Source organism: Phascolarctos cinereus, unplaced genomic scaffold (assembly GCF_003287225.1).
Source record: "Phascolarctos cinereus isolate Bilbo 61053 unplaced genomic scaffold, phaCin_HiC Scaffold_5;HRSCAF=322, whole genome shotgun sequence".
NCBI lineage: Eukaryota > Metazoa > Chordata > Mammalia > Diprotodontia > Phascolarctidae > Phascolarctos > Phascolarctos cinereus.
The window spans coordinates 277,437,322-277,457,829 of NW_027555958.1; the positions used below are offsets into that span (position 1 = coordinate 277,437,322).

The 20,508-nt window shown below is 39.4% G+C and overlaps 1 protein-coding gene across 1 annotated transcript in view; it reads right to left on the minus strand.

The window, feature by feature from the left end:
* RGS9 (regulator of G protein signaling 9) overlaps positions 1 to 20,508 on the minus strand; it is a 112,862-nt gene that overhangs the window by 37,335 nt on the left and 55,019 nt on the right. The window contains exons 10-11 of the mRNA XM_021000908.2: positions 3,681 to 3,710; positions 2,839 to 2,900 (exon numbers count right to left, since the gene is read on the minus strand). Of these exons, the coding sequence (XP_020856567.1) occupies positions 2,839 to 2,900; positions 3,681 to 3,710 (92 nt within the window). The remainder of the gene's footprint in view (positions 1 to 2,838; positions 2,901 to 3,680; positions 3,711 to 20,508) is intronic.

The window sequence follows — 20,508 nt, forward strand, 5'->3', positions numbered from 1 at the left end:
CAATTACATTTAATCATTTCATTATAAAGGAACTAGAATCCAAAAAATTTAAGTGATTTGCCTAAGGTCACACTTTGGTGGTAGGGGGGTATGGCAATTGGGGTTAAGTAACTTGCCCAGGGTCACACAGCTAGCAAGTGTCAAGTGTCTATTCTGAGACCACATTTGAATTCAGGTCCTCCTGACTCCAGGGCCAGTGTTCCATCCACTGTGCCACCTAGCTGCCCCTATGGTCACACTTCTTGAAAGCGGCTGAGCCAAGATTTAAACCCTTGTCTTCAGGCTCCAAGTGGAATATTCTTTCCATTTAAACAGTGAGAAAACAAGAACTAAACTACTATCTAAGCTCTAATGAAATCTAATTGAAATAAGCTGTAGCCCTAATTTTTTTTTCAAATCAGACAATGGGCCTAAAAATTATTTGCAAGTTTCTCCCTTGTCTATTTGCTTTCCATTTAGCGCTACTGAACAGTGTGGGGAAAGGCTAGGGTGGAAAGTTATTAACTCCCTTATAGACAGTTATCACTATTAGCCAAACAAGATTTTCCCAGACTAAGGATTTTTACCCACTTTGATGCCAAAAAGAAAGCACCACCATTTTCCATTCTAATAATGCTGTGATATTGAGAAGATGAATGGCGTTGTAGATAAGAGCCTTAGAATCAAGAAGACCTGGGTTCCCCTACTATTTCTGTGATGCTGGTCAAGTCACTCTGAACCTTTCAGGACCTGGGTAATTCTTTAATACTAGAAGTTATAGATGAGTTGCTGATCTTCAAGAGTAGAGAGATCTTCTGTGATGGGAGTTCTTTACCCCAATGAAATCATATGTCTAGATCTCCCAAAACACATGCTAACATGCTCTAAGTATTTGATTAGTCACTTTATGGCTGGCTCTGCAGGAATAAATAAAATCTGTTCTTATCTGCCCAGAAAACTTCCAGAGCTAAGAAGAAATCTTTCAAGGAGAATACTTAATTTTTTAAAAATTACTTAACTCTTTGGGAGTCATGGTGTCCCTTAGAAGATGTGAAAGGTACTATGGAGGTTATAACCGGGAAGGTTTCAGCCACATCAAAAAGCACCTATCAGTGCTATGAGATTTAGACTCAAAGGTTTAGCTGTGATCACTTTAATATAAATTCGATCTGTAACAGCAACACAAATATACCACGGTAAAATCCTCCCTTTCTGACACTTACTAGCTGTGACACCATGGACAAATCACTTCATCTCTGAGTTTCGATTTCCTATCTGCAAAATGGGGATAAGACTTGCAGGTCTATTATCAGGATCAAATAAGATGATGCACATAAAATCTTTGTAAATCTGAAAGCTCCGTCTACTGCCACAGGAGGCAGTGGGTTATTCAAAACTGTCAGTTTTCAATAAAAGGTTGGATAGCGCAGTGGATAGAGCACTGGCCCTGGATTCAGGAGGACCCGAGTTCAAATGTGGCCTCAGACACATAACACTTACTAGCTGTGTGACCCTGGGCAAGTCACCTAACCTCATTGCCTAACCAAAAATAAAATAAAATAAAATAAAAGGTTGGGAAACCACTTGCTAAGTGTATTGTGGAGGAGTTTCCATTTTAGTTATGGGTTGAACTACAGGTCTCTTTCAACTCTAATGTTCTGTGATTCTGAAATGTCTGCAGTTATTATTCAGAACCTTTTGTTGATGACTGTAAATGCTTAATGACAATAGCCAATAGTCCATCTTGATGATGGAAGTATAGCTGGACTCCAAAGACATTTTGGATTTTCCTTAAAGTAGCATCTTTGACATGGCCCAGTGCAGTCTGATCACTAAGCATGTACTCTACAATAAGAGTTGGTAACAAAACTGCAAAGGTTCTGACCCATGGTTTCAAGATGATCAATTTCAGAGTTACCTAATCAGTCATAGGCCAAGTAGAACCAATTTCCCATCTTCCATCCCAACCCTATGTAACACTTCTGGGCACTCAGGTTGGTCAATGCCTTTAAAGCCACCTCTGTGATTATTATTCACTATACACATGTAGTGAAACATGACTTCTGAGTAGCTAGGAGAACATTGCTCAGTAGCTGTGAGGGTAATACCTACATGAGCAAAGAAAGTACTTCTTCAGATGGTTGGAGGACTTCCAAAGAGGCAGTTGTTAAAGGCAAAAACAGGGTTTTGAATGGTGGACAAGATATCCCTTATCCCACCAGACATGTGATGAATCTAGCTCCTTATCATATCCCTTGACTTCTAGCACCTGCGACCTTAGAGACTGCTAAGAGTGGATTCCCCTTGATGAAATAATTTTCTCTATCTTTGGTTGAGCTGAGGTCTGATTTCACTACCAGTTAAAGAGTTCATTTACTCTCTTGCATATTCTTTGGTCTATTCCATTATGTATAATTTACTCAGTTTCTGCTTTTCGTTTACTTTGACAAATACTCTAGCTTTTCATGAAGACTTTTTTATAACTAGCATTTGTGGAAGGGGGCTAAGGTGGCAAGAGTGAGCTCTATGATCAGGAAAAGTGTCTTTTATTCTGAAATGTTTAGCATCATACCCCTAGACTACAGATATCTGAGGTGTGATAGACAGATATAATCCTAACCTAATAACCCTCTTAGAGATAGAAAAGAGAAGCTCACAGCCAGTCGTGATTCTCTTCTTGTTCCTCACAAAGCTGTAAATTACAGTTTCCCTTGAAAAAGGGGTGGAATAGATTCCAGATCAAATATCTATCCATACCATACATGTGCCAGCCATATCTTTATATATACACAGGCCATTCGCTTACATTTTACACTTGTTTAAAACTTCACCTGCATGATTACAAAGTCAGTAACATACCCTCCAAGAGAGACTGATGATTTCACTGTAGATCTCATTAAAGCCTGTTGGTAGTACATGTTCTGTAAGGAACAAAAACAATTAGAAGATATTCATCCTCTCACCTCTCTGGACCACCTCTAATGGACTAGCAGTTCCCTCCCAAATCTTAGGTTCAGGGTGTCCTCATCAACACCAGAAGGTGTGCTGCCATGGTTGATGGGTGACTCCCACCTCCAAGACAAGTGGTCTTTACCAACCTTTCATTTATTATTTAAAAGGCAAGATGCTGATTGAAAAATGCTCTAGCAGTTCCTAAACACAGAGATAGGAAACAGACTCTGAAGCATCATCTTCCTTCACATACTGTTGACAAACCCCAATGATTGAAAAAACCGGGAAGTAGTAATGCCTGACACAGACAATACCTTTCCCACTTCCTGGTTCTAAAGCTGATATTAAACAATCTCTGTCCTCTCCCTTCTCTGTCCCAATCCCCATCAGCACAATCTGCTTCCCTGGCCAACATTGACTCTGGCACAAAAAAACCCTATGCTATGCCTCTGTGGGAAGCACTTCAGATCCAGGGATGGCCATAAATAATTTCCTACCCTGGACAGACTCTGAAAGGGCCTATGGAGAGAGGTGAGGGGGGGGGGTAAAGAACAAGGACTACAGCTGAATGGAAAAAACACAAGGCCCAATCCAATAGGTAGCAGTGCAGCCTAGTTCAGATCTTAGAAATCAAACCCATAGAAAAGTCAATGTCTTTCAACAGATAGAAATGATAGAAATTCCAAAGTCTGTCAAATTTGTTGCATTATACAAAATTTAATCTTCCTGGAGTTTATTGGAGTAATTACCTCTTTTCTGACCAAGGCAATTGTTATTTTCTGTAAAACAAAATACAAAAATCATTAGGCAATTAACAAAATTACTTTATTTTTAAAAATTAGCCTATCTCTTCCTTATTTGAATAATTGAACATCTCCAACCCCGCCCAAACCACAGAAGAGCTGGGTAATAAAAAGGTGATGTAGGTCTGATCTGCCAATATCATGTTCCATTGCTCTAAGAGTACCATCAGTGAATCTCATGGTTAGGTATAAGTTGGTTTGATTCTACCACAATGTATATAGATGCACCTACAATATAAAACTGAGACAACCACTAGTAATAGCTTATATTTATACAGTGCTGTAAACCTTGGTGACAGTATTATAATCCCCACATTTCAGATGAGGAAACTGAGGCTCAGAGAGGTTGAATACACAAAATCAATACAGCTAGTAAGTGGCTGAGTTCATATTTAAGTCTTCTGATTCTTAAGTCCTGTGCTTATACCAACCTGCCTAGTCAAAAGAGCTTTGAGCTTGGGTTTTCAGTATTTCTCTGTCTGTGTATATATATATATATATATATATATATATATATATATATATATATATATATATATGTATATATATATATATATATATATGTATATATATTATGTAAATATATGTATGCATATATGCTTATAAGGTTTTATATATGATTTATATATATGGATGTGTTTAATTCTATGCTCTGTTAGATATATGTGAGGGTCGGTGTAGTGTGACAGAGGGCCAGCTTTGGAGTGAAAGAAACCTGGGATGAATTCCTGCCTGTGGAATCTAGTGTGACCATGCCTCAATCACTGAACTGCTTGGTGCCTTAGACAGTTATCTAAGATTATAAACTGCAGGTGAACTGATAATCTGAACTGGTAGATAAAGTTGCACGTTGGAAGTTCCCTATACCAATGAAAACTTAAATTTGGGCCCTCCAAAAAAATAGTTAAGTGTGCTCTATATCAAGTCACCTTAACATACCTAGCTATACTGAATGAGTTTATTAATAAATTTATTCCTCAGGGATATGTAATGATTGGTTCTATATTGTAGGATGAAAATGGAAATATTTCCCCAAAAATTAACTTTATAATTTAAAGTCTCAAAAATATATAATATCAGCTGTGAGCGTTATCTTAAAGCTGTTTAAACTAAAGTAGGTCTCATTAGATATCATCCACAAGATGGCGCCATGCCCAAGAAGCAGGTTTTGCCCTAAAATAGCCAGATCAACTGCTATTGTGAAGTAGGCTACTTCAAATTCAGTTCAGTCAAAATTAGAGCTTCTCAGAGAAAGGCCTTGATGACCTTCTAACTTACGTCTCCCATTAAAATCAGCAAAGAACTCCCCTAGCTCAAAAAGGAAGGCTCTAACCCTCTTCTTTCTTCCTGATCCACTGGGTGGCCCAATGCCACCCTTTCCCATTAAACATAACGTCACTTTCAGCCTCATTTTTACGGGCCTAGTTTTTTTACTTTTGTATTGTTTTGTGCTTTGACTCACAAGTTCTAGGATGAGCCTCAAAATTCAGGGACTCTAACATCTGTATTTTTAAAACTAATTTAGTTCTTACATCAAGGATCTGTGATTTTATTAGACTGGGGACTATTGTAATTTAATAGATAAGTCTTGGAGAGTTGACTAAAGTTTAGTGACACTGTCTGGTGTTCTCTCTACTATACTATCCTACCTCTCAATTCAGTACTTAAGTAGTAATAAAACCACAGTTCTGAAGAGCTTTGTTCCAGTTACCCTGAATTATTTCATCTGCAGTCCTTAAAATGCTTAGCCCATTCTGCCAACCATGAAAATAAGTACTGGCTCACATGCTCAGGACCAGTTAAAAAAAAAATTCTAATGAGAATCATGAAACAGACTCACTTTTCTATTTCATTTTTGTTTTTAATGAGGTTTGGAGAGGGAGGAGAAGAAGGTGGGAGAGAGATGGGGAGAAAAGTTCTTTGTGTATTTGTTGCCTCACTTAAATCCAATTCATTTGCAAATCAGAACATCACCCTCCTGATGTCATTGTTCCTCAAGCGGAGGAGCCTCCCTGTCCACCCTTTCCACTACTGGCTGCACCTTCAGTCATTTCCTTCGGCTTACTGGTCAAAGTGGCAAGGGTGGAATACTTGCTTCCCATTGTCATTTCCAGGTTCTCTCTCTACCTCCATCACTCAGTAACTCTCCTCCTTTGGTGTTCATACTATTTGTATCTGCCATCCAATCAAAATCCTGGTAGTTATTGTCTACATACCTCCAGATCATTCTCCTTTATACATCAGTGAGCTCAACACCTGGCTCACAATTTTCCTCTCCTCCTCAACTGTTGCTCTCATAACAAAAAGACCTCAGCATACATATAGATTCTCCCTCAAATACCCTAACCACTCAGTTCTTCAACTTATTCATTTCCCATGACCTGCTCCTCCACCCCACCTCAGCTGTACACAAAAAGGGTCATAACCTCAATCTTACCAGCATCCACCAGCGTACCACCTCCACATTCAAGAATTCTGAAATCCCCTTATCCAACCGTAATCTATTGGCTTTTCACCTCTCCCTCTGCCTTCTGTTACTAAACCCTACTCTTTTCCCACACTGTGACCTCCAATCCCTTGACACCGCAATTCTCTCCCAGCTATCTTCCTTGAACTTAGCCACTCTCTCCTTTTTCTTCCATTTTGATCCCTTGATGAACCAATTCAACTCTATACTGTCCTCTTCTCTTGAACTCCTAGCCCCTAATCATTTTATGAATTATGCCCTGCCAACCTCAGCCTTGGCTCATACCCACCATATGCCACCTTTATTTTTTCAACTACACACTTCACCAATACATCTATACATTTACTGCTGGATGCAAGTGGAGAAAATCATGCAACTATTCTGACTCAGCTCACTACAGGTTTATATTACACAATCCCAACTGGGCCCTCGCTGCTGCTGGGCAATCCTACTATACCTTCCTTTTTAACTAACCCACTCTCCATCCGAACCTTTTCACCCCTCCTCAAACCTCCCATGGCTTTTCCTTCCCCTTTTCTCCCAGATAAGAACTTTGCCTCTTATTTTAAAGAAAAAAAATTAAAGGCATTTGCCATGAGCTTCCTCTTCTCCTGCCTTCTCATCCCATATTACTTATATGCCTTCTGTCACTACCTGTTACTTCACACCTGTCTCACATGATGAGATGGACTTACTCCTTACCAAGGCTAACCTAGAGAGGTTGCATGTTCAAATCATCCCATTCCTTTCTGCCTCCAATAAATTGCTCCCTCCGTCATACCCACTTTATCACTTATTTTCAATTTCTCCCATTTACTGACTCATACCTTATTGTCTACAAATATGGCCATGCCTCCCCCATCCTGAAAAAAACAAAAACAAAAACCCTCACTCAATCTTTCCATCCCCACTCTCATCCTATAGCTCTTCTGTCCTTTGTGGCTGAACTCCTCACAAAGGCCATCTGCAATAGGTGCTTCTACTTCTCCTCTCACTCTCTTCTTAACCCCTTATAATCAGGCTTCTGACCTTATCATTTTACCAAAATTCCTCTCTCCAAAGTTACCAATGATCTCTTAGTTGTCAAATCCAATGGCTTTTTCTTACTCTTCATTCTCTTAACCTCTCTGCAGCCTTTTTATACTGCTGCTCACTCTCTCCTCTCTTCTCTCAAGGATCATGCCAGGCACTGTGCTAAGTGCTGGGGATATACGAAGAGGCCCTCTTTATAATTTTCTCTTTGTTCTCCTCCTACATATTTGACCACTCCTCTGTCTCCTTTGCTGAATCTTCATCTATATAACTCCCTATAACCATAGGTTCGCCAGAGGGTTCTGTCTTGGGCCCTCTTCTCTTCACCTCCTATACGACTTCACTTGATGGTCTCATCAGTTCCAATGGATTTAATGACCATCTCCACACTAATAATTCTCAAATCTACATATCCTGCTCTATTCTCTCTGCTGACTTCCAATCTCACATCTCCAACTGCCCTTCAGACATCTTGAACTTGAATGTCTAGTAGACATCTTAAACTCAACATGTCCAAAATGGAACCCATTATCTTTCCCTCTAAACCCAACTTCTTCCTTATTATTGTAGAGGACACCACTGTCCCAGTCCCTCAGGCTCATGATCTAGGAGTCATTCTCAACTCCTCACTATCTATAACTCCCTCACATCCAATATGTTGCCAAGGCCTGTCAATTTCACCATTGCAACAACTCTCATTTAGCCCCCTTCTCTTTTCTGATGCTGCTGCCACTCTAGTGCAGGCCCTTATCACCTCATAGCTAGACTATTTCAATAGCCTGCTGGTGGGTCTATCTGTCCCTAGCCTCTTCAATCCATTCACCCACTAAGGGGATTTTCCTAAAGCACAGATTGGACCAAGTCACCCACCTGCTCAATAAACTCCAGTGGCTCCCTGTTGCCTACAGAATCAAATACAAAATACCTTACTTGGCATTTAAAGGCCTTCATAATATAACCTTTCCAGTCTTCTTATACCTTTCTCCTATCACGTACTCTTCAATCCAGTGACATTGGCCTCCTTGCTGTTCCACAAATAAGACACTCTATCTCTAGGCTCCAGAACTTTCTCTAGCTGTTCCCCCCATGCCTAGAATACTGTCCCTCCTCATCTCTGCTTCCTGACTTCCCTGGCCTCCTTTAAGTCCCAACCAAAATCCCATCTGCAACAGAAACCTTTCCCAAGCTCTCTTAATTCTAACGCAGTCTCTGTTAATTACTTCCTATTTGTCCTGCCTGTAACTCCATTAGATTGAGAAGGCAAGAGACTTTAGGGCAGGGATTGTCTTTTGCCTCTTTGTATATCCCCAGCACTTAGCACAGTGCCCGGCATGAAGTAGGTGCTTAAAATTTTTTTATTGAATGATTGATTGAGTGTGGGAAGAGTCAACATAAATTACTAAGCCAGATAATATTTTTTGTAGTCAACAATTTTTTTAAAACAATATACAAGGCTGGCCTACACTACCTAATAATTCAGGTATTTTATCATGATTATCAGGGCCTGTTATCATTCTGCATTTGAAATTTCATTATTCTGTACATATTTCAGCAGTTAGCACAGCACCGGGCACGTGCTGGTCTTGCTGAGTCATTTCAGATATGTCCGACTCTCCATGACCCCATTTGGGATTCTCTTGGTAAAAGATACTGGAATAGTTTGCCATTTCTTTCTCCAGCTCATTTTACAGATGAGGAACTAAGGCAAACAGGGTTAAATTACTTGCCTGGGGTCATATAGCTAGTAAGTGCCTGAGGCTATATTTGAACTCAGATCTCCCTGACTCCAGGGCCAGTGCTCCATCCACTGAGCCACTTACCTGAGACATAGTAAGCACTTGATAAATATTTACTGACTGAAAAGAATGGAGATATTTACAGTGGATTTCTATGTAGACTTAAAACATATTGAATCCTCCTAACAAGGTGTGGTTGGTCACATCCAGGTAAGAATTTGGATCTATCTGCTGTTCAGAAAAGGTTACAGATCTAAATTGTTGACCCATTAGAGACAAAATAGAAGTACAATGTACTTTCTTCAAACGAATTCCTCCTCACCCCAGCTGAGAAAAGCTTATATGCTGAGGAAAAGAATGATCCTGTTTCTTAGGAAGCCATAAAATCAAGCAAATCCAGAAAAGGTGGTTATTTCCCTAGAATCTCGAGAATTGTGTCAATGGCAACTGGGGCAAGTGTTCCCAAATTAACAATACCATCATGGGGAAAAGATATCATATGCTGCCAGGGGTATAGATTTCATACATACTCCCACAAAAATGCCAAAGATAGTAATATCAGCATTCTCCTTAAATGAATGAACTATGGTGTTAGGGAAACATATATTTTTTTAATCTCCTTTTTAGTTTCTCTAGGAATATTAAAAAATACTATTTCTCCAAACTAAGACCTTCTCCATACCTTCCCCTTTAGGAAAACAGTAAGAACAAAGTCTAGGGCTCCCTCCTTTGAAGCCTGAATAAAGGTGATAACCTAACTTAACTCCTGTCTAGATGGAATCACTGCCTTCTTACCCACCTGGGGTGATTGGTGCCATGACCCACATAAGGACAGTGTATTCCCTTTTGAAATTCAAGGTTTAGATATTGATCACAAGAAGGAACTCTTTTTTTTTTTTTTGGCAATCGGGGTTAAGTGACTTGCCCAGGGTCACACAGCTAGTAGTGTTAAGTGTTTGGTCTGAGGCCGGATTTGAACTCAGGTCCTCCTGACTTCAGGGCGGTACTCTATCCACTGCGCCACCTAGCTGCCCCTTTACAAGACAGAACTTTAAGAGGAAATGACAGAAGGAAATGAATGGTCAGTATCCAAGAATGTTAACCCGAAATTGTATTTTAATATATTATGATCATTTCCTTGTTCAAGATTCCAGTCAATGTTACCTGAGATCTTTTTGGGGCAGAGAGCCATGCAGCCAGACATTGGGGACTATGCCAGTTTAGACATAAGATCTCTCTCTCTCTCTCTCTCTCTCTCTCTCTCTCTCTCTCCCTCTCAGCTAGAAATGACTTGAAGAGCATTAAATAAAATTGTTTCTAGAAGACTTGAGCCTAAATCACCGAGAGTAACACTAGTATTAGTATATTTTTCCTTTGACAATGCTATAACCAAGAGAACAGCAAATATTTCAGTGAATCCTCAATGTGCCTTAGTACATTGAGACACAGACATTTCACACTTGTGAGTCAACAGCACTACTGTCTCAAGTGACACGAAATGAAAATAATTTTCTATTCTAGTTCATGTGGTTTTCCTTTGGCCCAATACTTTGGTTTCCATGACCATAATCTCCTTAATCAGAGGCTTTTGCAAAATGAACAGCAAAAACAGTATGTACTTCATTTGATTTTGTTACTCTGATAGGGTTTTGCATCTGGGATTGTTTTTTGTTTGGTTTGGTATAGCTTGGGCTTTTGGGGTAGTTGTATGTATGTACTTGTTTGTTTTTTAATGTCCTATATTAACAAACATCTCCTAGGTATGTTGTTGCAACATATACTTTGGTAAGAAGAGTCCATCATTTGGAACAACTCCCCACCCTCCCTCAATTTGGGTCATTGGTATTCTTTTTTTGCTTTTAAAAAAAATCTGATCATGTTTATGTTGGTAAGTTTGTGTTAACTTGTGTGCAGTGGAGTTTTTATCCCTGTCTAAATGACTTCATCAGAGCTACATCCCACAAAATTTAAAGCTAAAAAAGGTTGTCCCAAGAAAACCTCAATGTTGATCAGAGAATATTACTCTGTCTTAATTTGTATGCACAAGATGACAAGCTAAAAGAAATTAAGACTTCAGTTCTGGGAATCAGATATTCTTCCTCAAAGCATGTGACTTCCACCCACATGCACACACCTTCCATAATGAGTCATTTTCTAGAGGCCTTTAAAAGCTCATGTATTTTCCTCTTCAAAGAAGTTCCAGAAGGTGGGATAAGGCAAAGCTTCTAAAATCTCCTGCCAAAATGCATCAATCTAAACAGGAAGTGGCAATGCTATCTATGTACTCATGCTGATACCATCACTTCCTGGCCCATTGTCAGGAAAGACCAGACATGTCCTCTAACAGCATTAGTCCCCAAATCTTAGGCTATTTAGGAATATGGCATTATACATTTTTATTTTGGTCAGGAGCTGTGATTTCTTTGATGCTAAGAACTCCCAGCCTGGAAAACTCCTCCATTTTGCAAATTGACCACTTAGCTATAATTTAAAATCTTGGAGAGTTGCACAGGGTACTGAGAGACCGACTGGTTTTCCTATGTTCACACAGCTGGTATGTGTCTGAGGTTGGAGCTGAACTCAGATCTTCCTGACTCCAAGATAAGCTCTCTATCCCTACACTATATGGATATATTTATTACATAAAAGACATATTTAGGTATTTTTATATCATCTCATGGGCAGCTAGGTGTTGCAGTAGATAGAGTACTGGGCCTGGAGTCAAGAAGACCTTGTTTAAAATTTAAATTAGAGTTCAAAGCTGTCCTCAGGCACTTACTAGCTGTGTGATCCTGGTCAAGTCACTTAACCCTGTCTGCCTAAGTTCCTCATCTGTCAAATGAGCTGGAGAAGGAAGTGGCAAACCATTCCAGTATCTTTGCCAAAAAAAAACCCAAATGGGATCACAAAGAGTTGGACACAACTGAACAACAACATATATTATTTCATATGTCTGGGACCCCCTCTACTTAGTCTGCCAAGTCAGCCCTCACTGAAATTAAGGGAAGTTTAAAAGAAAGTGGTGCACCTGTCTGGGTTACTTTTCTTTCCTGCAATTCTAGACAAGATCAAGTAGATTCACCTAGAAGAAGGAGCCCCTGAACTATCTTGGGTGTACTTCCATTCCCAATGGCTACTTATATCCAAGATCCAAGTCATTAGTCATATATACTAACCACCATTTAAAAAAGAAAAAAAAAGTAAAGGTACAGCATCCCCCAAAAGATTTGATATTCTGTAGATTTCCTTCTTCTACTGAAGTAGTGGTTGCCCCTTTTTAGTTAGCTGCCTCCATTTTAGCAGGCTTCCCTTTATAGAGACTCTCTCCAGGAGGGGCTCAAAGATGATAGAAACAATTCACCCACTTAAAGTTTTTACTCGTTTTGGAAATTTTCTCTTTCTTACAATCACGCTATTTCATATGTATTGGAAACCAAAGTCTAAGTCAAATCAGACCAAATCAGAAACCTCTTTCACTTTTCGCAATGCTCTTTTTTTCTTACAATAAGATAGTTTAACACAGATAGGCTAAGATCATAGAATCATAATGGAAAGGGCTTTATAGGTTGTCTACTTCAATACCCTTTAAAATTTTTTTGAGGAAACTAAGTCCCAGTGAAATGAAATGATTTGCCCATTGTCACAGAGGTGGCAGTGATTTGAACCCAAGTCCTATCCCTCCAAATCCAGTCATCTTTCCACTGTATCACATGGTATAGATACACAGTCAGACCAAATCATAGTCTAAGACATGGCAAATAGAATGAAACATTTCATAAATCCTCATCTTCATCACTACTTCCCCTTAGTGGCTGCTTCTGATAGGTGTGCTGAAGTTGAGAGTGAAAAGAGGGTGGAAGGCAAGGTTCCAGGACTATGGATGGCACACAGCTTGCAGAATTAACAGCTCTTATCCTTCTACCAAACGACAGACTGAGACCATCATAAGAAGGAACAGTACAGAAATGGGAGAAAAATAGCTGGTGGGAAAGAAAAAGAGAGAGAGAGAGAGAAAAAAAAATGGGTAAACAAAAAAGAAAACATGACACAGTTCAAACATTAACATAACTAATGCAGCTCTCAGCTCAGCCTCTCTTCACAGAAGCTAGATTTGCTGACATTCAGCTGAGAATAAGCTGAGAAGAATACCCTACATATATGTATCGCTATATTTTTTTTATTTTTTTAATCTTATTTAATATTTTATTTTTCCCAATTGCATGTAAAAACAATTTTAACATTCTTTTTTTTCAAATTTTGAGTTCCAAATTATTTTCTTCCCCTCCCTCCCCCCTCACTGAGGAGGCAAGCAATTTGACATAGGTTATACATGTGTAGTCATGCAAAACACATTTCCATGTAAGCCATTCTGTGAAACAAAACACACACACACACAAAAAAAATAAGAAAAATAAAGTAAAGAAAAAGTATGTTAGATCTGCATTCAGGCTCTACCAGTTCTTTCTCTGGAGATGGACCTCACCTTTCATCATAAGTCCTATAGAATTTACTTGGATCATTGTATTGCTGAGAATAGCTAACGTCATTCACAGTCGATCATCATACAATATTGCTGTTAGCGTGTATAACGTTCTCCAGCTCTGCTCATTTCATTTTGCATCAGTTCATGTGAGTCTTTCCATGTTTTTCTGAGAGTGTCCTGCTCATTATTTCTTAAAGCACAATAATTTTCCATCACAATCATATACAACAACTTGTTCAGCCATTCCCCAATTGATGGACATCCCCTCAATTTCCAATTCTTTGCCACCACAGGAAGAGCTACTGTAAATATTTTTGTACACACAGGCCCTTTTCCTTTTTGTTTTTATCTCTTTGGGATACAGATGTAGTAATGGTATTGCTTGGTCAAAGGTTATACATGGTTTTATAGCCCTTTGGTATAATTCCAAATTAAGCACTGTCATTTTGAAGAAAATATTTTTTTAAGTGATAGATGCAATCTTTCCCAGACGGTGGATGATTATTGCTGAAAGATACCTCTTCTGTGGAAGGAAGAACAGGAGCAGGGAAGGGGAGAGGCAAGGTACATATAATGTCTTTCCACATTTCTCAGAGACTCCAGTGGTCTTATCTCCCAAGGTAAAACACTTCAATATATCCTTGCTGCCTTCCCTACGGAAAATGCCTTGATTCCACTCTGGAATACCTTTAAACTCTCTGAGCAAGAGACTAGATTAGTTGGCTACTTAGGGTTCTGTCCAGTTTTAACATCAAGGCACAGGGGTCAAGGTAATCATAGCAAGAGGGTAGATAGTACCAGACCTGAGATTTCATTCACATAAGGGTGAGGAGAATGCAATTCCTCCCCAGTTCAACTGATACAGTCATAGAATATAATCATACAAGATGAGGTTTCAATGCATATACAAAATATGTCCACATTCTGTTCCCTTGTGAGGTGAGAACATCCCTCTAATTGAGTCAAGAAAAGAACACACCATTGACTAAGAAAACAAATTAGCCTTTAAATAAGCATAGGGCCTGAGGAGCTTGAGGCAGTCAAAGCTCCGAATAGTTATAGAATAATACTTCTGGGTGTGGAGGAAGGAAGGATTTCTCTCCATCTCCCTTTCCCTCCTAGGTTCTGGTATCTGTAAGTATTGTGTAAGAGACTCTATTCAGAGTTCAAGAGTTGGAGCAGGTTGTGGAGGAAATCCCTGGGCCTGTACTAGAAGACAACAAAGAGAGGGAATGGATTTTCTTAATTCCTACTCTTCCCCACCAGTCATGTCATTGGAGCTATTAGAGCAGAAATATACACAGATGATCCACACAGTCATCCAAGAAAGGAAGAAGCTTCAAGGAACTAGTCCTTGAAATAAAGAGTAATCTAGCAGAAAGAGTAGATCCTGAGAACCCTGCACCCCCAGCAGAGACCAAGGAAAGCTATGTGAAGATTCTACATAAAGAAAGAAAAAACTTCCAGAACCTGTGATGACAAGAGTTATCAGTTGTCTTTGTCATGTTGTTGAGGTGTAAGGTTTAGGGGTGCTGGGATCCCAAAATCACAACACATGGGTCCTGCCTGAATGAATTTGACCCAAGCCTTCTTTTAGCCAAGGACAAGGTTTATTAGAACATGGGGTGGGGGTGGGGGACAAGAGATTTAAAGAATCCATCATATTGGCCAGACTCTTAATGAATCTAAGCATTTGTATGGCTAATGCAAGCAGGCCAGATCTTCAGAATCTGAGCACCTTAATGGAGACAAGATGAACCTTATATACAGAAAGACTGTGGGAGGGATCTAGGAGTGGCCAAGTAGTTTGGAGTGACTAGAGGAGAATCTGGGAGAAAGGAGGTCTAGGGAGGATCATGATGGGAATGGGGTGACTGGAGGAGGGGTCTAGATAGGACCAAGGATGGGAAGTAGCTGGGGACCATTGGGAGGTAACAGACAATGGAGGGCTGGTCGAGGTTAAGGATAACAGAATATTGGGAGATTGGATGTAGCTAATAATAAAAGGCAAATTGATAGGATTATAGCCTCAGGCAAATGCCTCAGACTTCCTTGACTGAGTGGAAGAGTTCAAGGAGAGTCCAAGCCCTAGGACCAGCAGACAAATGGGACCCAAATTCTTTTTGGGGTAAGGGGCAAAGGTTTGGCTTGGGCTCATAATCCATGGATGTGTTTATCCTACATATATATCCTCACTATAATCATACTCTAAATTTGAGCAGAAACGCTTTGTGTATTTGTGGGAGAATGAGCTCCAGATTTACAGAGGGAGCATTTTACATCTACTAGTGTTACTGTCCATCAGTAAATTTCTTTGATAAGAACTAATAAATGGCATCTGGCTGATTATTCATGGAGAGCACACCAACATGGGCTATACTCCCATAGTGTCAGGAGCAGCCAAATAAATGGTTATAGATAAAGCCCAGGGTAACAGCTGCCCTCTGAGGAATGAACCCTCAAGTTCCAGTGCGAGTTGAGAGAGTATCCCAAAGAGCTTTGACTTTAATTCTAGGAGTTAAAAATACTTTGTTATTTATAGAACAGAACTCCACTGACATTTTCTTTTATTCTCTTCTTGAGAACATTCTTACTTCTCTTCCAAGTTTGAGCTTTTGTGAATCTTTATAAAACACAATGGCCCAAATTCTTAAAGCACCGGCAAGTTACATGATTTGTCCAGCATGTGTCAGTTGGTAACTAACTGATCAATACAGTGATGCACCACAACTCCTAAGGATTCATGATGTAAACTCAGATAGAGAAATGATGGTCTCAGAGTCAGATGGAAGCATATTTTTTAATTCTTTCTTTATTTTCCTTAGTTGTTTATTTGTTTTATTTTGGTTTGTTTTGTTGGGTTTGGTTTTTTTTTTTTGAACATGGCTAATGCAGAAATATGTTCTGTATGCATACAAAACATATGTATAATGGGTATCCTATTTCTTGCCTTCTACATGGGTGGGGGAAAGGGTGTAGGAAGGAAAGAACTTGGAACTTAAAAATAAAATAATGTGAAATAAAAATAAAATCAAATAAGAAATGAACTTGAACCTATCTTGTTGGCTCTGAAGCCAGGATTCTATCTATTATGTCATGTTGCATCCCAATCACAGCAAATTAGGAAAAGTAATAATAACTCACATTTCTCTAAGACCTTAGGATTCACAAGGCACTTTCCTCATACAGTGAGACATTTGGAAACTGGCTTCTTTGGGTGAAGAAAAGGCTCAATACCTATCTGTAAAACTCTGGAAAAAAACTAGGGTGTCTGCCCCAGTAAACACCAATCCACTCCTCCCTCACCTAAAGGAAGGAGAGGGGAAAACTTTTAAGAAGGAACAAGCAATGTGCAGAGGCTTGAACTGAGTATTCTCCCAGAAAAACTAGCTGTTTTGTCAGTTTGGCAATTTAGAGTTCAAGCTGGCCATTCTAGAGAAAGGCTTAAAGGGTCCCTGATGTCACCAAGTTTTTCTAAGACTATATTAGATTATTTTATATTTGGAAACAGTGTGGTATAATGGATAGGGCAATTCCTCCTAATCTGATCCTCAATCATGAGTTGCCAACATCTTAATGTTGGAGCACCATGGGTGTTCTCTGGTGCTTTTCTCTTGAACCCATCTAGAGCACCAAGCCAAAAGCAAAAGCTGAACTCAAAGGGCTTGCTCTGTCAAGCCAGCATGCAGATCCAACATCCACACGCTTGCCCACCTCTTGCTCCTTCTACAGGGGCTTCCCTTCTCCCTTTTCTTCAGGGAAAGGCAGATTGTCTTTTTTTTCTGAGTCATTGATAGCCTCACTATATTCAGGGGCTCAAGAAGACATGAAACCTTTACTTGTGCCTACAGAATCTATTCTCAAATCTAACCACAAAATAAACAAGAAAGAAGTTAAGGAGATCAATAGAATTTTAGAAAAGTTAAATATGGTTGACCTCTGGAGAAACTGAATGGGGACAGAAAAGAATATATCTTTTTCTTGGCAGTACATGGCACCTACACAAAAACTGACCATGTACTAGGGCATAAAAACCTCACAATCCAATGCAGAAAGGCAGAAATACTAAAAGCATCCTTTTCAGAATCTACTCTCCAAATGTCCTACCACCTTTACAATTCTGTAAGGTAGGTAATGTAAATATTATTATCCCCATTTTACAGTTGGGAAACCCAAGATTCTAGAAGGCTAAATGACTTGCCTACCCTCACAGAACCTCTAAGAGAAGGATCTGTAGCATCCTATCCACTACATCACTCTGTCTGCGTATATAAAACACAAAATAGTCCTAGTGATGGGGTGCTTGGGTACTTCTGTTTGGGTGCTCGTACTTGGACCCCAATTTCTCCCTAGCCTCAGAAACACTACCCCTGACAGTTTCTCCTCAGCCCAAGGACACTGTGTCTAGCAATTACTCATTAGTGGGCCCCAGCAAGACCCTTATCTCTTTCCTTGGTGCAGTAACAAACAACACCTGAAGGAATTATTAGTTTAAACTGGCTTTGCACTGGGTCATAAAGATATTCTTACCACTGGACTATCTATACTACAGGCCTACCTCATTATCTACATCCTGGACACCTCATTATCTGTATTCTAGACCTAAGATACTCCCTACATCTATCTAGTCAAACAAGACATTGATTGGTGGCAGACTGGACAACTCTCAGTTACCCTTGAACTCTAGTTAACTTAGTGACTTAGCAGGCCTAAAACTACACCTCCATGTGGCCCCCCTTGTGGGCTTTTCCCATGAATTCTGGGTAAAACACCTGTACAGTAGGTACAAGAAGTGCATGTTCTTTTAAGAACTGACCACTCCTTAACCACTCCCTAATCCCACCCTGAATCACCTACTTAGCATATTTGGCACATGTTTTATCGTATTTTATGCTATATAAACTTTAACTGTACCCCTCTAAGGTGGCAGTTCCTTAAGAATCCTTGCCTGATGAAAAGCATAACAATAAACTTTTTGCCAACTTGACTTAAAGAATGCTTGAGTCTGTGAATTCATTCCAAACGACCCGTCTTATACTCTAGTCTTTGAGGGATCGCAATCTCTCAAACTGAAACACTAGAAAAGCTCTATGACAGCAAAGACTATCTTTTATCTAAACCTTGCACCTCTTCCAGTGCCCTGCTCAGTATTTTTCATATATTGTAGATACTTAATCAAGGAATTTTAATTTAATTGCATCATGGACACAGATTATTATTTATCTTGACCTTTTTATTTTATCTCTTGGTCCTCAGATTTCATTCATCTTATTGGGAGAAGTGTTATAATGGCTACCTCCTGACCTCCCCCTCCTCAAAGCCAGAGCTGTCAGTTATCCATGAAAAAGCAAAGCTTCAACCCCAGTACAGCATTTTATTCAGTGATTCAGTTTCCATAGCAACAAAGCTTACAAGGACACCGCAATTATCTGCTATCTAACAGAGAACAGTGACAAGGGCTGTATGAAAACAGAATGCGAAATAGTGAGATAGTTTGGGGTAGCAAAGAAATGATCATCTTTGGTTCCTTAGATCAAAAGGTTTCCACTACATTTTTCCTACTCAGGTTCAATTCCCATCTTATCTAATCTATGGAAATAATTGGTTGGTCTGTATGCCCCCATTCTAATTCAAGGACTTGAGGTATTTATTTGTAAGGTGAAAATAGGGAGAGAAAAAAATAGGGCCACTACCTTAATAGTCACTGTCTCATGAGCAGGCTGAATACAGTTGGGAGTTACCAAAATCCAGTTTCAGTTCAGTTTTCAAGATATATAAGTATGATCCTTTTTTTGACTTGAATATTTCTCTATGGCAGACAAACGTGTTTGGGGATCATATATTTCCTTATTTTACATATCCTTTTATATTAATGATTAAAGAATCATTGAACAAGGTGGGGGAAAGGTATATAGGTATGGCAGCTGGATGGCACAGTGCTATACCTGGAGTCAGGAAGACCTATGTTCAAATCCAGCCTCAAGCTAGAAACTATATGACTAATACTGTCATCTATGAAATGAGGGTAATAATAGCAAGGATCTCCCACAGTTGCTGTGAGAATAAAATGAGGTAATATTTGTAAAGCGCTTTGTAAACCTTAAAGTGATACATAAATGCTAGCTATTAAATGCTAACTATGGAAACAACAGGTGACACAGTGGATAGATTGTTGAAGTTGAGCTCAAGAAGACCTGAACTGAAATCTCCTTTAGACATTTACTACCTATATGACCCTGAGTAAGTCACTTAATCTCTTTCAGTCTCAGTTTCCATATCTACAAAGTAGAGATAATCATTTCCCTTAACTCACAGGGTTGTTACAAGGACAAAATAAGATAAAATATGTAAAATGCTTTACAAATCTCAAAGCACTATATAAATAACATTACTACCACTACTACTACTACTACTACCACCACCACTACTACTACCACCACCACCACCACCATTACTACCACTTCTACTACTACTATAGGAATAATTCTATACCCTCTATATCTATCTATATACCTTGAAAATTGAACTGAGACTAGATTTGGGTAACCCCTAGCTCATGAGAATCTCATTCAGACTCCTCATGAGACACATCCACTGAGGTAGTGGCCCTATTTATACCTTGCAAACAATAACTAAGGCTCCTGGCCAGAGATGGATGGTGCCTAACAAAACCCAGCGAGAATATATTTACTGAGCATTTTGCTAATCTAATCAAAAGGGCTTTAGGAATAAGATTGACTATGCATATCCCCCAAGTTAGATACCCAAGAAGGACCTGCAAAGATCGAATCAATGAAGAAACATTTATTAAGCACCTAGTATGTGCTAGGCGTTATGCTGGGCCAAAGAAGAAGTATAACAGTTAAGAAAGTCAGAATTTCACAGGAGGAAAAAAGTCCAAGAAAGAAGCTAGCAGTAAAGCTCATGGCCTCAAATATCCCTTCACAAATGCCCAAAGAGTAGGTAATAAACAAAAAGAACCAGAAGTCACACTGCAAGGAGGCAAATTTGACTTTCTATCTCTGTTCTCTGCCAAGGAGAATGACTTTAGGACTA